The sequence below is a fragment of the Oppia nitens genome, unplaced genomic scaffold (genome assembly GCF_028296485.1).
Source record: "Oppia nitens isolate AA-2021 unplaced genomic scaffold, nextdenovo-longstitch-racon4-pilon3 scaffold1_pilon_pilon_pilon, whole genome shotgun sequence".
NCBI classification, from domain to species: Eukaryota; Metazoa; Arthropoda; class Arachnida; order Sarcoptiformes; family Oppiidae; genus Oppia; species Oppia nitens.
Genome location: NW_026533199.1, coordinates 10,716,816 through 10,731,289, shown reverse-complemented (window position 1 = coordinate 10,731,289; position 14,474 = coordinate 10,716,816). Strand labels below are relative to the sequence as shown.

Genomic DNA, 14,474 nt, shown 5'->3' with positions numbered 1-14,474 from the left:
ATTTATGTGTAGAGCACATACACTACCCCTATTTTTTTCGGTTGGCATGTTTTCGGGCGGACTTTCAATGGTCGCGCTCACTATTAGGAATGGTGTGCTTATTATAATTGGAAAGTGTATATAAAAACCTTTCCAATGATATATATCACCCCTTTCTATATTTTTTATATTTAAAGTTATACCACTTTTAGTGGTAGTAGTAAAAAGCCGAGATTTTATGCAATATACTGTATTATTAATATTATATTAATAATATATATAAATTTATATAGACATTGATACTAGATATTTTATAAAAACCATTTTAATTAATAATTATTATATTTATATAAATTTAAGAAATATTTATTACAAAATATAACTTATATAATATAACAAATAATTTAATTAAATAATATTTATTTATATAAAAAAATATCAAACAAATAATGACTTCAACGGAGGGCTGCACTTTGATATTTGGGCCGCGCCGGAGGCGGGGGTGGGTGGTATAGGTAGATAGTACTTGATGTCTAGTATACATATGTAAAATATAGGACATCGCAAACTAAAGGTTAAAAAGTTATGAACTTTTAAAATTAAAAAAAATATTTTTTTTGCAAGACTTATTATTTTTTAAACCTAAAATAACCTAACCTAACCTAACCTAACCTAATCAAACCTAACCTAACCTAACCTAACCTAACTTAACCTAACCTAACCTAACCTAACCTAACCTAACCTAACCTAACCTAACCTAACCTAACCTAACCTAACCCTAACCACCCTAACCTACCCTAGCCTAAACTAAAATAACTAGCGGCCTACCGGCCGCCATTAACCTAACCTAACCTAAACTAAACTAAACTAAACAAACAAAACAAAACGAACAATTTATTATAAAGTAACCTAACAAAAATTTTTTTATTTAATAACTCAAATTACAATTTTTTTCTATACAACCTACGACCTAAGTCAACAACTCTAACCACTAGCTTACTGAAGCTCTACAAAGAAAATATACTAAATTACTGCTATTTATATTTAATATATATTGAATTTTTTAATTAAAATGTTCATAACTCCTTAACCTTTTATTTGCGATATTCTATATTTTATATATGTATAGTAGACCTCAAGTACTATCTACCTATAGCCCCCACCCGCGCCTKCGGCGCGGCCCAAATATCAAAGTCCTGCCCAACGGAGACTAAACCGATGTCCAAATTGTTTGAACCGCTAACCATACGGGGCGTGACATTCAAAAATCGTATCGGTGTGTCACCGATGGTCACTTGGGTGGCCCGTGAAGATGGTCTGCCCAATGATTTTCATTTGGCACATTATGGTCAGTTCGCTATCGGCGGCGCCGGTCTTGTAGTATGCGAGGCCACGGCTATCGAACCGGTTGGTCGAATAACGCCGGCCGACGTCGGCCTTTGGAGTGACGACCAGATGAAGCGTTGGACTCGGATTGCCGGTCTGTTGACATCCCAGGACTGTGTGCCGGGCATACAGTTGTCACACTCGGGCCGTAAAGGTAGCACATCTGTGGCATCGGAAGCCGATTCCGGATCGAAAAGTGGCCAATCGTTGGCCATTGGCGACGACGGTGGTTGGGAAACAATAGGTGCCAGTGCTATACCGTTTAGCCCTAAGATGAATGCACCCAAAGAGGCCACTGTTGTAGATATTGAACGCATCAGTCGGGCATTTGTTTTGGCCGCACAGCGAGCCGTTAAGTGTGGGTTTAAGGTAAGCGACCGATACTTAGTAAACAAAAAATTTAAGTATAATTATAATAATTTTCAAAAAAAAACATAAACTATATATGTAGTTAATTTTTGCATAATTTTAACAAATTTATATAAAATAGTAATTTTTCATAATTTTAACAAATTTATATAAAATATTAATAGTAATTTAACAACAAAAATAATATATTGGGTACAATTTATAAATTATATGAAGTTGAATGAAGTATAAGAAGTTGATTAATTTTAATATATTAGCAAATATAACACATAGATATGTTATAGATAATATAATTAATTATAGCCCAATATATTAATAATTAATTTAAATAAAAATTTTATAAACAATGCTAAATGTTTGAAATTAAATAATTACAGTTTTTTATAACTTTTGTTTGTTTGTTATTATTATAATAATGAAATGCACACTAATTTATTATTAAACTAAACTATTGAATATATTATTAAAAACAATTTAATAATTATTGTTTATGTTTAGTTTATGGCATAGTTTAAAAGTCATCATAATATTATATATTTAAAAAAAATCAATTTAATTAATATTTATTGTTTTTTTTAGTTAATAGAGTTACACTATGCTCATGGCTATTTGTTAAGCACCTTCCTATCGCCGATAACCAACCGGCGCACCGACCAATATGGAGGTTCACTTGACAATCGTATGCGATTTGGTCTGGAAATTGCCGACAAAGTGCGTCGGGCTATACCGGCCGACACTGTACTGGCAGTTAGGATATCGTTTACCGATTACGTCGACAACGGTTGGGATCTCCAGCAGAGCATCGAGTTTGCCAAACGTCTCAAAGCACTGGGCGTTGATTTAGTGGACGTCAGTTCCGGCGGTATTGTTTCGGACATCAACTACGGATCGTTTGATACACCCGAACGGCAACATCAGGCATCAGTGGCCATCAAACGTGAGGCTAACATAGCGACCACTGCTGTCGGCAAAATTATTGATCCAGTATTTGCCGAACGTATACTACAACTGGATAACGGACCGACATTTATATTCATTGGTAGGGCGTTCCTCAATAACCCTCACTGGACTTATTTGGCGGCCGACAAACTCGCCGACAAGTCATACAAATATCCGCAATCGTATGACTGGTGTATCGGTTCGAAAGCCTTTCTTAAATGGCGTAAAGATTTGTATGCAAATCAATGCAATGATAATAATAATAATAATATTATTGGAAAAAATAATTAATTAATTAATTAACTAATTAATTAAATAAATATAATATAAATTTAACAAATACAAAGTTATTAGAAAAAATTATGTAATTAATTTCTAATTAATATTTTATATTCAAATACAATAATATTAACCTAGGACTAATATCAAATTTAATTATTAAACAGTTATAGTAAATAGAGTTACATAATGATCATAATAAATTAATAAAAACTAATAATATTTTTTTATTTTAAAAAATATCTAATACACTGAAAAATTTAACTTAATATTTATATAAATTGTTATTTTTATTTTAATAAAAAATATACTGAATATTTTAATACAATTAATATATAAATATTAGATAATATTTGATGATGATACAATATTTTATGTCATTAAACATTTTATTAACCCTGTTAAATGTCAAAAATTAAAAATAATATATTAAAAATGTCATTTAACATTTTTTTCATATTCAAACTAAATTAAATAATTAAAATTGAATGACTAATTTTTAAATAAAAAATAATTTATTCTAGTTTACTTTACTATAATATTTACAATATAATAATAATTTTAAACTTAAATATATTATTAATGATTAATTTAAAAAAAAGATTTATTTGTGTTTATAAGTTTATTTAATACTATTTGTAGAGTTAGCTAATTATCATTTGCTTATAATAAGTCAATATATTAGGAATTTCATTAAACTAAGCAATCATATAATATTAACACTCTTTAAAATAAATATAAGATTAGATAAAATATTTTTTTTTTAATTACTACACTAGTATTCCCTACAATTAAAAAGAGGTTTAAATACTATATTTTTAAAGTTCATATCATTAATGTTAAAAATACAGTAAAATAATTATTAAAAAACATTAATTGAATATCAAATATTGATATAATTTTTAAATAGCTTTTACCTGTTTATTTAATTAATATCTTAATATACTTATATATAATATATGTTAGATATAAAAAATAAATAGTGCAAATTAGTCCAACTATAAATAACATAACTGTACTAATAAAAAATAAATAATCATATTTTTCTCAACTATAAATACTGGACACTTTTAGTAACATAAAACACTAATTATCACATTTTAAGCAAATAGAAAACTAATCATTTACTTAAAACTATAAACATTTAAAATTCACTTTATTTTAATTATTATTAATTATTATTAATTAATAATTATTAGTTAAAAGTAGTTTTTTATATTAATTTAATTATAAAATATGAAATCATTTGCTATTTTAGTAATACTTGTCTTATGCATCGGTGCTCTAAACGGTGCCAAACGTAGAGTCCGGCAAACGGCTAAATTACAATTTGACCCGAAAAAGTCATATAATTTTACCGATAAAGTTGTATTGACTACTGGCTCGAGCAGTGGTATCGGTGCTGCAATTGTCAAACTGTTTGCTCAATTGGGTGCCAATGTAGTGGTCACCGGTAGAAACGCTACAGAAATACAACGAGTGGCCAATGAATGCCAAAATCTATCGCCAAATAAACTGAAGGTTTGTAAAAAATATAAAAAAAAAATAATTTAGTAATTTTAATCCTATATATATCATATAATAGCCGTTACAAGTGTTGGCCGACGTATCTAATGACAGACAATTAACTGATTTGTTAAACAAAACAATCGTTACGTACGGAAAGTTAGATGTGTTGGTCAACAACGCCGGTATTTCAGCGTTTGCATCGGTAAATGATAGCAAATTTATGTCGACATTTGATAAGGTAATGGCTGTCAATTTGAGACCATACGTTCAGCTTAGCTATCTTTCGGTGCCTTATCTACAAAAAACTAACGGCACAATCATTAGCACATCGAGCATAATGGTACCGGTATGTACTGTACAGTCAGACATTACATTAAATTAAATGATATAATTAAATTTATTTATAACATAATAGTTTTTAATTATTATTATTATTAAATTTATAGACAAAATTTACATTAGCTTTCGGTGTGTCCAAAGCCGGTGTCGATATCATGACCCGTGTGTTGGCACTAGAATTGGGACCCAATATACGGGTCAATGCTATTAAGTAGACAACAATTTTTATTTTCTTATAGATTTTTACATTATATGTATATAATTATTATTATTAAACATTTATATTTAATTTATTTTCTGTGTATATAAAACATTTATAGTCCCGGTATAGCTATGACCGATTTACAAGATCCGGAAATGTACAATAGATTTATAGCCCGGATACCATTGAAACGGTTGGGCCAACCCATCGACATTGCACAGGGAGTGACATTTTTGGCCAGTGATCAGTCATCGTTTATTACCGGTGCCAATCTTGTTGTTGATGGCGGTATAATGTATAACTGGGGTGGACTAGTTTAAGATAGCGATAAAATCAAATTAACTACTATTAGTTATTCATTTAATTTTTTTATGATAATTATAAATTATTTTCTATTTATTATAATAATATAAATTTAATAAAATATAATTTAATTTAAATGATCCTGGGTTTCTCATTCTATTTATTCAAGTTTATATAATTATTTAAAAAATAAAAAAGTAAATTAAATAATAAATTACAGTTTGTTTAAAAAAATACATTTCATAATATGAAATTCATATTAAGTAAGAATAAATGACAATCATTTTGTTTATCTAATAAAAACAATAACTTATAGTAGAAAATATCGTATATTAAATAAATCATTAATAACTCAGAATTGATATAAAAAAAATAGTTATATTTATTGTAATATTTCAAATTATTTATGAATTAAACTACAATTTGTTAATTATTATAATTACGAGTTTATAACTAAAATATTAATCTGAAATTAGATATAACAAAAATATTTGAAATAAAATAATAATTTTTTAAGTTCTATAAATAAATTAATAAAAAAATAATATAAATAATACTGTTATACATATATTAAAAATATACTGTTTTTTAAATAATAAATATATTTTTTAAAAATAAAATAAATAATGAACACTATATTTTATATAATAAAATATTCAATTAGATATAACAAACAAAATAATATAGATTATAAAAAATACAATTATTTATAACATCAAATCAATTTCCCGATCCAAAGTCTCCATTACCGGGTCGTCCCGTTTCGGTAACATCGGTCACAGTATTATCTCCCGAACTGGAGATACCCATCAAGTCTTCAATAGTTGAATCTTCAGTTCCGTAAGGCATTGTGTTTTCGAAATATTTTCAGGTTTTAAAAAACAATATCAAAAATTATATTTAAAATAAAATATTTCTAATAAATAAATTTATATATTTATATTATAATACAGTAATAATTGAACATTTAATACTGATTTTGTTGTTGACTATTAAGTCTAATTGGGATCATATTTATATACCATTTCTATTAGACGATTCAACCAATCGCTCGACACTTAGATTACAACATTTGACTTAACAATTACTTTTAAATTGCCAATTGATTTTGCAACACATGTTTACCTGAAATCTATGGTTCACTGTGATTGGTCAAATTGTTTTTGACTCATTAATTTATCTAGTTTCTAATGTCTAAATAATACATTTTTATTGGTTAATATATAATTAGATTAGGTAATTTATCATTTAAATACTTATAATTTATCAAACAAAGTGCAAAGTTTTTTGTTGTTAATGTTTTAGTGTAAAAATATAATTACACAATCATTGTGTAATTTTATTTTTTAATACTGTATATTATTTACATTCAGTACTTTATTTTTTATAATATTTTTTAATAATGTAAATACTAATATATATAATGTGAATTATCAATATTAGTAACTAATTATTTTAGTTAAATAGTTATCATTATATAATAATATTGATATAAAAAAGAATTCGCATTAAATTTAAATTATTATATATTACATAATATATAATTTAATAAAATAAAAAACAATGATAACATATTTGACATATTGGAAAAATAAGTTTTTACTATAATTATTTAAACATTTTTTTAAATTTAAATATAAAAATACAAAGTTATTTTTTATTATGTTGTTGATGTATAAAAATTATTTTAAAATTAAATTTAAACTGTACAGTAAATTTAAATTTTTATAAAGTTAGTTAAAAAAAATAAAAAAATAAAAATGTAATTATTTAAATAAAATACATTTTATTAACAAAAACACATTTACTTACCTTAACTCAACATTCCATATATTTAAGTTAATTTTAGGTTGTTAAAGATATATTTTATTATTATTTTATTGATTAGATAATTTATATAAAAATACAGTTTTATGTATATATATATATATATATATATATATATATATATAGTAATTTTTAATGATTTTTAATTAAATTCATAATGTTTACTGCATTATAAAACAATTAATTATTTTAAATAAATAAATAGTTACATAATTAATACAGAATAATACTGTTGATTAATAAAAAAAAATTCAAAAAATAAATAAATGACTATAAAAAACATAAACTAAATGAAATTAATATAATAAAATATTTAAATAATTTAATGTATTTAATAACAAAGTTTAATGTAATATACAATTAATTGGTGTTATTGTTGTTGATTATTGGAAAATCAATTTCCCGATTCAAAGTCTTCATTACCGGGTCGTCCCGTTTCGGTAACATCGGTCACAGTATTATCTCCCGAACCGGAGATACCCATCAAGTCTTCAATAGTTGAATCTTCAGTTCCGTAAGGCATTGTGTTTATAAATTTAATATTTAGTTAAAAAAACAAATTAATAATTTGTATTTAAAATTGAAAGAAAAACACAATTTTTATTAATTGATTGTATTTTTTTATGTTTAAATACAGTAATAAATAAAATAAGTAAAAATTAATACTGATTTTTTTGTTATTAATAATATTAATTTCTTTCATGGTTTATATGCTATTTTCTATTAGACGATTCAACCAATCACTGGACACTTAGATTACAACATTTGACTCAACAATTACTTTTAAATTGCCAATTGATTTTGCAACACATGTTTACCTGAAATCTATGGTTCACTGTGATTGGTCAAATTGTTTTTGACTCATTAATTTATCTAGTTTCTAATGTCTAAATAATACATTTTTATTGGTTAATATATAATTAGCGTAGGTAATTTATCATTTAAATACTTATGATGTTTTATCAACAAAGTACAAAGTTTTTTTAATTAATTAATAAAAATAAGATTATTTAATCATAATTTAATTTTATTGTGCAATATATTAGTAACAATATATATTGTATTTTTTAATAATATCTTTGTGCATAATGTTTATATAATTATTATATCATTAATATTAGAAATTAATTATTTATTATCAACTAATTATATTAATATAAAATTCTTGATTAAAACAACTTATATTATTTAATATATGATTTAATAAAAATAAATTAAAAATTTATTAATTATTATTATTATTGTATTATATTATGCTATATTTGTATAATAATTATTTTAAAATCTAAAAAATAGACAAAAAAAAATCAAACATAAAGTATACAAATACATTTATAAAATAAATATTAAATTAAATTGTGTGTATAAAACACAAATTACTAACAAACATACATTTATTCACATTATTATAGATATTTAAGTTAAACTTAAGTTTAAAAAACTGTGTTTTTTTTGTTAAAATTCATTTACTTATAAATGTCTATATAATTTTATATACCGTAATTAACCGTAATGTATAATTACATTATCAAAAATAATTATCAATATAAAAATAATGAATTTATTTAAATCAAATAATTTATTTTTATTTAATTGATTACAATAGAATTGAACAATTAATATAAAAATACAGTTTATTTTGTATATATATGTAAAAAATTAGCGATAAATCAATCAAATCAGCTAAAACAGTTAATAATAATAATATTATTAATTAATGATTTTAATAAATAAATATTTAATTAATACAAAATAATACTGTTAAAATACTATAATAAATTACTATAATAAAAATTAGTCAAATTAAGTTAATATATTAAAATAATTGTCTTAAAATGTAACAAAATTTATATTATATTAATGTAATAAACAATTATAAATTTGTCGATTTTAAGAAAATTAATTTCCCGGTGCAAAGTCTCCATCACCGTATCGTCCCGTTTCTCCACTATCGGTCACAGTATTATCTCCCGAACCCGAGATTCCCGACAAGTCTTCAATAGTTGAATCTTCAGTTCCGTAGGGCATTGTGTTTACGAATATTTTCAGATTTAAAAAACAATATCAAAAATTATATTTAAAATAAAATATAATATTTAATTAATTAATTGTATTTGACTTATAATACAGTAATAAGTGAACATTTAATACTGAATTTTGTTATTGACTATTAAGTCTAATTAAGATTCATATTTATATACCATTTCTATTAGACAATTCAACCAATAGCTCGACACTTAGATTACAACATTTAACTCATCATTTAGTTTTAAATTGCAAATCGATTTTGCAACACATGTTTACCTGAAATCATACTATACTCTGATTGGTCAAATTATTTTAATCAAAATTATCTAGTTTCTAATGCTTAAATAATTTTTTCTTATTGGTTAATATACCTGTATATAAATAGCGTGGGTTAGATATCTAATATTTTTTTATTATTATATAAATACTTATAGATATAAACAAAGTTCAAAGTTTATTATTTCTATTGTTATAATTTATTTACTTAATAATAATGCAATTTATTATTGAAATAATTAATTATGTTAATGAATGATAAATTTATTGTTATTTAAATGTATTTTTCTAACTATTAGAGTATTGTTAGTTACTGTATTACAACAATTACAATTAAAATAATTAATAAATTAAATTAGGCAAAATATAATCAAATCTATTATTTGAAAAATCAATTTTATACTGTTTTATATGTATATATATATATTATATAATGTATATTAGTTTAAATAATAAAATGCAAATAGCAATTTTGTTTAATTAAAATTATTATTAATAAAAATATAATACTTTTGATGTTAAATATGTTGCTATTTTATTTAACTATTTTAAATGTCATATCAAACAAATACAAACAATATCAATATAATTATTCAACATTATTTTATAATAGCAAATAAATTATTGTTAATTTAAATGCAATATCACGAATTCCAATATTACTACAATTTTTATTTTATTTTTACAAACATTATTAATCATACAATAATACAAATAAAAAAAAATATTTAAAATAGTTATTTACATTTTGTTAAAACATTTATAACCTTTAAATATAATTAGTTTCATTTTTATTAATTTTCATAAAATTGCTATTTTCAATTGCTATTGTTGTAATTTTGTTTTTATAATTTTAAGAGTAAATGTATAAGTACTGTATAAGTGATTAATAATTTATTAGACAAAATTAATGGCCACTCGTTGGGGTATATTAAGTGCCGGTTTAATTAGTCATGATTTTGTATCAGCATTGAGGACATTGCCTACAGATGAACATCAGGTAATAAAATATTTTTAAAAATATATATATATATAAATATAATTTATGTTAAAAATAAAATGAAATTTATGCAAAAATTATGCAAAAGTGTACAAAACTAATGTTATAATTATGTTTAACTAACTATAAATATAGTTTTATATAAAAAAAACTATTTTTAAAAATGCATTTTTATTTTATTTATTTTTATAAAATAATTGTCTTCATTAGTTAATAGCGGTGGCCGCGCGTGACCTGCAATCGGCCAAACAGTTTGCACAACTGCACGGCATTCCAAAAGCGTACGGCACTTACGATGAGTTGGCCAATGATCCCGACATCCAAGTCGTCTATATCGGTACAATACATCCACACCACTTGTCTACTGCCAAACTTATGCTGGCCGGTGGTAAACACGTATTGGTCGAAAAACCGATGACATTGAACTCGAAAGGTACTGATGAGCTGATAGCCAGTGCCCGGCGCTCCGGACTATTTCTGATGGAGGCTCTGTGGTCCAGGTTTTTGCCGTCGTATGAGTTTGTCATGAAAACAATTACCGATGGTGTTATCGGGGATGTTCTGTACGTTAATGTTACGTTCGGTATGCCGATGGCCGAAGTCGATCGTATGGCCAAACGTGTGTTAGGCGGCGGAACTATACTTGACGTCGGCATCTATGCCATTAATATTATCGAAATGGTCTACAACGGCGAAACACCGGAAGAGATTCGGGCAGTCGGCCATCTGAATGCCGACGGTGTTGATGAAAGTGTGGTGGCGGCGCTTAAGTACAGTGGCGGCCGTACGGCCAGTATATCGACCAATTCGCGTGTTGAACTGCCGTGTGAGGCAATCATCGTCGGTACTAAAGGTGTGCTACGGGTAAGTGATGTCAAACAAAAATATCTAATAATATATTAATATTTTATTTTTTTCTACAATACTATCTATACATTTCTTATTAACAAAATTTTTAGATACCGATGCCATTTTGGTGCGTCAATAGGGTCTACTTGAATAACGTGGCCTACGAGTTCCCGTTACCCGAATTGCCCGAACCTTGCAATTTCTATTACAGTGCCGGACTCCGGTATGAGGCCATTGAAGTGCGAAAATGTTTGACCACATCATCGTTGGAAAGTCAAGTAATGTCACATAAGGACAGTCAACTGTTGGCCAAAATTATGGATGAATTGCGCCGTCAGGTGGGAGTCAAGTATGATGTCGACGACTGAAAGAATCAATAAAATAAAGAAATTTAATTAAAAATATACTTTTATTTTTAAAAAAAAACTGATAATTTAATTAATTACCGTAATATAGAAAACATATGATAACTCAAAGAAAACTCAAATATTAATAATAAAAAAATATTAATTATAATGAAAAATCTATTGACACTCCGTATCAAACAACGGTCTAAACCAGACATTACAGTGCTTTCGGCGACGCAACTGTCCGTCACTGGACTTGTCTATTGTGATCAACTCTTGTAGCTGTTGTTGTTGTTGTGTCTTATCTCTATCACCACTGATGGCAACAGTCATACGTCCCGAACACTTAAGACGAGCGATCATTTCGTGCGGCAACTCATCAACACTACGACCCAAATGTATGATATCGTATGTGTCCTCACTTTGGTCGGGTAGTGTGTCATCCGAACCGTCATAATATAAAAATTTTATTTTCTCATCGCATTCATTGATTAATTGTGCAAATATGTCGCTCAGATTGTTTTGGGCATAGTTTACAAGCTTTGGACAGTCATCTATGGCTACAATCCGGTAGTCAATGTCGGCCAACTGACACATATATGCCATACATACTGACAAATAGCCGGTCGAGCATCCAATTTCTAGTATGCCTACCGGTGCCGATACTGCTGCTGCTGACGATGATGATGACTGCTGTTTTCTTTGTTGTAAAGTTTCCAACAGTAACTCAAGTATTGTGCCGTAAATTATCGGCGAATTGACATCAATATCGGTGTCGACATTTGGCGGACAAAACAATTGTCTATCGATGGCCAGTAATGTTTGCTCGACTTCTGAACTGTTAACCACTTTGACCTCTTTGAGTGCATCCATCAGTTGTTTGGCTTCTGGTATACAATCGATAGGCATTTCTGGCAGCAATGATATCTGATGTCCAGTGTTTGTATCAATCAATTGGTTTCTCAATTTCAGACATTCATTCATTGTATACAACAGTTTGAGCTGTAATTCACTGATCAATAGTTCGGCTTTTGTGTGATTAATGTTAAGTCTCTTGAGTTCACATTTGAGATAATCGACACAATTGTGAGATTCATCTGAATTTTATTTGAATTAATTAAATAATTAAAAATCATTAATAAGTTACTAATTAGAGTTTGATTTAAGTTATTTTAAATTTTTTATTATTATAAATTAATTAAAAAAAAGTTATTAGCACACAATATATAGAAATTAAAATATTTTATCATAAAATCAAAGAGATTATATAAATTTATAAAACTGTAAATTTAATTTCTATAATATATAAAATATTATGTATATTTTAAACAGTTAAAATTGAAAAAATAAATATAAATGTCTATTGATTTTATTTTAGATATTTTTTATTATTAAAATTTCATACCAAATAAATTAAAAATAATATAAAAATAATTTCATTTAAGTTAATTAAACTGATATTTAAAAATTATTATAATATTATATATTTTTAATTCAGTATTATCATTATCTAAATACAGATATTTATTTATGAAAATAAAATTAAAAATATTTTCATTTAATTTATTTATGTCTAGTTTAATAAGTTAATATTAAATAACAAAAAATAACTTTACCTTTTTTATCGACATAAATACCACATTTACATTTGCGATAATAGGTTTCATTGAAGTGACACCCGTTTTGATGATCACTGTCCTCAACGATAGAAAATATATGATCGCAACCTATCAACCAGTTTTGACATCTAATCATAATTTGTTCATAACTTTCATAGTAGTCATCGCAAACATCGTCCAAACAGTCTAACTCTATGGTAATATCTCTATCGTGAGGACAGTTGTGTTTTGTTGCAATCCAGTCGGTAATACATTGTTCACAGAAAACATGACCACAATTGACAATACCTTTCGGGGAGACAATAATACCGCAACAAATGCCGCATAAAAATTGGTCGTCAATTGTCGTATGTATGGCACGATTGATGTCTAAACCCATAGTTGTTATATTTTTCCGGTGGATATTTTATTTGCAAAATAATAAAAGTTTTTTTTAAAGTTATTTAGTTAATATTTCTGACAATTTGTGTAATCATTAAAAAAATAACATAAAATATAATATTCATTATTTATTATTAAAAAAAACTTTTATGTATTAGACATCTATGACTTAGCATTAAATAAACAGAAAACTATTATTATTTTTGTATTTAATTGTGATTTAATTATACAATAATATTATTTATCAACACATACCTACAGTGTCTACCTGTTATTAGTTAGTTTATAATCAATAAATATATTAAATTTATATATGAGTTTATGTGTATGTATGTATGTATGTATGTGTGTGTGTGTGTGTGTGTGTGTGTGTGTGTGTGTGTGTGTGTGTGTCTGTGTGATAATAAAATATTTTATATATAATAAATTTTACAATATATATAAAAAATGTCATATTATTATTAAATTAGTATATTATTGTTGTTGTTATTGCTCTCATTTACGATAAATTTATTATATTAAATATATTTTTTATCAAAATATTTTTGTTACATTTAAATAACAATACTATAACAACTGTATTACGTTTACAGTAATTTATCTATATAAATACCATTGTTTATATTTTTTATTTTTTTTTTGATAAGATTAATAAAATAAAGTTTTATTAGAAATTATTTTAATAAATTAATATCTATTAATTTATAATAAATAATGAAATTATTTTTTTAAATTATATATTCTTTCTCAATATTGTAAGTTTTTATTAATATTTAAAAGTAAATATATTGATAAAAAAATCTAGTTTATAGACTTATAATTAAATATAGCAATAAATAAAC

General features: G+C 25.4%; 2 protein-coding genes across 2 annotated transcripts; one reads left to right on the top strand and one right to left on the bottom strand.

Moving 5' to 3' along the window:
* The first annotated feature begins 10,342 nt into the window (after window positions 1-10,342).
* Window positions 10,343-11,653, top strand: LOC128951392 (trans-1,2-dihydrobenzene-1,2-diol dehydrogenase-like). The gene is made up of 3 exons (XM_054296641.1): window positions 10,343-10,436; window positions 10,647-11,300; window positions 11,396-11,653. Exons 1-3 carry the CDS (start codon window positions 10,347-10,349, stop codon window positions 11,651-11,653), a joined length of 1,002 nt encoding a protein of 333 aa, XP_054152616.1. The 5' UTR covers window positions 10,343-10,346.
* A 123-nt stretch (window positions 11,654-11,776) lies between these two features.
* Window positions 11,777-13,640, bottom strand: LOC128951851 (uncharacterized). Its single transcript, XM_054297134.1, has 2 exons — window positions 13,249-13,640; window positions 11,777-12,729 (listed from the first exon to the last, which is right to left on the bottom strand). The coding sequence occupies exons 1-2, from the start codon at window positions 13,628-13,630 to the stop codon at window positions 11,810-11,812; spliced, it is 1,302 nt and encodes a 433-aa protein (XP_054153109.1). The 5' UTR covers window positions 13,631-13,640; the 3' UTR covers window positions 11,777-11,809.
* Between the last annotated feature and the right edge of the window lie 834 nt (window positions 13,641-14,474).